Source organism: Cyprinodon variegatus, unplaced genomic scaffold (genome assembly GCF_000732505.1).
Source record: "Cyprinodon variegatus isolate N-32 unplaced genomic scaffold, C_variegatus-1.0 Scaffold387, whole genome shotgun sequence".
NCBI lineage: Eukaryota > Metazoa > Chordata > Actinopteri > Cyprinodontiformes > Cyprinodontidae > Cyprinodon > Cyprinodon variegatus.
Window position 1 is genome coordinate 19,831 of NW_015150840.1, and position 1,940 is coordinate 21,770.

Here is a 1,940-nt window from a genome sequence, read left to right on the forward strand (position 1 = left end):
GGGGACTAGATTTACCAAACTTCCAAAACTACTATTAACAAATAGATTAGAATACATCTCTAAATGGATAAAACATAATGCCTTAGATGAGCCCTGGATAGACACTGAACAGGAAATATGCAGTAATATCATCATTTCAGATTTGCTGTTTATTAGCTCTAATATAAAGCGGCACCCATGTTTTAAAAATATTAACATCAGCTCTTCCCTGACAGCATGGTGGGAATTAATTAAAATGACGAAGTCGTCACTTATCCCGAGCACATTGGGCTTTTTGTTTGCCAGCATGTTGCTGACAAACCTGCTACTGTCTCTGGCTATAAGGACGTCTTTGTCTTCCTAGAAGACGACTGTGGACCCATTCCCGGTTGCTGCCTTCACAGAGAAAATGTTCTGCGGTCACGACGGTACACACAGAGAGTCTCTCTGTTTCGTCCACTGCTGTCGATGAGGGTAACCACTGCAGTGCCTCTCTGTTGAGCGACGCCGCTGCTTCTGGTGCCATCAGCCAACGGACCAGACCACTGACCACTAGCCAGACTAGGACTGACATGTGACATTAAAATAACCTAACAATTTTTTTCCCCTTAGTTAGAGACCGCTTTACGATCACAAAGGAGAATGGAAAATCCTCTGTTCCCACAAGTCAGTGAACGCAGCGTCCACTGTCCTCCACTCTGTGCAAATGGATTCATGCTTGCTTATAAAGAAATGCATTCATTGATACATAAGGAGTCAAAAAAGTGTTCAAACTGCCATAATGTTTAACTTTACAGAATTTAATGGATTTAATGAGACAGATACACACAGAGGCATTTATTACTGTAAAATAAAAAAAAAAACAGATGATACGTCAGTTATAGATTTAACCCTTTAAAATCTCACAAATGTGTCATTCATATAAATTCAGCTCCTTTATTCTAATACCCCTAATGGAAACCCGTCAGCAGCAGATTGCCTGAGAAGATAGCCAGTCCAGAGTCCAAAGGTCAGTCAGTATAAACCCAGCCGGTCTGTTTGTCTCCTCAGAGGTTCTTCAGAGAACATTAGAAAACAACCAGCATCATAGAAACCAAAGAACCCTGCAGATGGTTCAGGGAGGAAGATCTAGATCAGTTTAGAGCAGCGGTCGCTACTAGAAGCATCTCCAAAGCTTTGAACATCTTCCAGAGCTCTGATCAATCCAGTATCTGAACATGAAGAGAGGATGGAGCACCTGCAGACCTACCAGGACATAGACATCCACCCAGACTGACAGGTTGGAGGAGGAGATCAGAGAATCAGCAACGAGTTACCTCTGGAGGAGCTGCAGAGGTTCAGCTAAGGCGGGAAAATCTCTACTATGTTGACAGAGAAACAGAAGAAGTTCTGTTTGTAAGAAGCCATGATGCAGAAACAGCAAACAACAAGTTTCTCTGCTCAGATTTAACAAAGAAACTCTGATTCACGTCACAGAGTAAATGTTACAGTGTTAAAGTAACACTTTAAGAGTAGATTTGGTCCCAGACTAAGTCAGAATGGGACTAAATGTACACTGCAACATTTACTGTGCAGAATGCATCATGTGGAGGAAAAAACAAACTGAGACACGGCAGGATCCTGAGCTCCACCTCTTCTGTCTAAAACAGACCCTAGAAAGATGGTGGGACGTCAAAACTGAGATCCTCTGCCATCAATCAGATGCAGCTGGAGTTGGTCAGTTGATCACAGATAATAGGGGCGTATTTTCTGACCCCATGATGGGTTTTCCTCCAGAGGCTGAGGACTACAGCAGAAGGCAGAGCTATAGAGCATCAGTGCTCTGCTGTCCAGACTATGTGATACAACATGAAGCATGTTTTTACCTTTAAACTACTTATTTTATTTTTTTTACAATATTACATCAAAATATATAAGTCATCTTTGGTTAAGATTAAAGTCTTGCAAATTTAAAATGGAGT

General features: G+C 41.6%; 1 protein-coding gene across 1 annotated transcript in view; it reads left to right on the forward strand.

Moving 5' to 3' along the window:
• LOC107092597 (gastrula zinc finger protein XlCGF57.1-like) overlaps nucleotides 1-1,255 on the forward strand; it is a 16,558-nt gene extending 15,303 nt beyond the window's left edge. Inside the window, exon 2 of the mRNA XM_015387161.1 lies at nucleotides 1,188-1,255. Coding sequence (XP_015242647.1) covers nucleotides 1,188-1,255 — 68 coding nt within the window. The remainder of the gene's footprint in view (nucleotides 1-1,187) is intronic.
• Nucleotides 1,256-1,940: the final 685 nt, after the last annotated feature.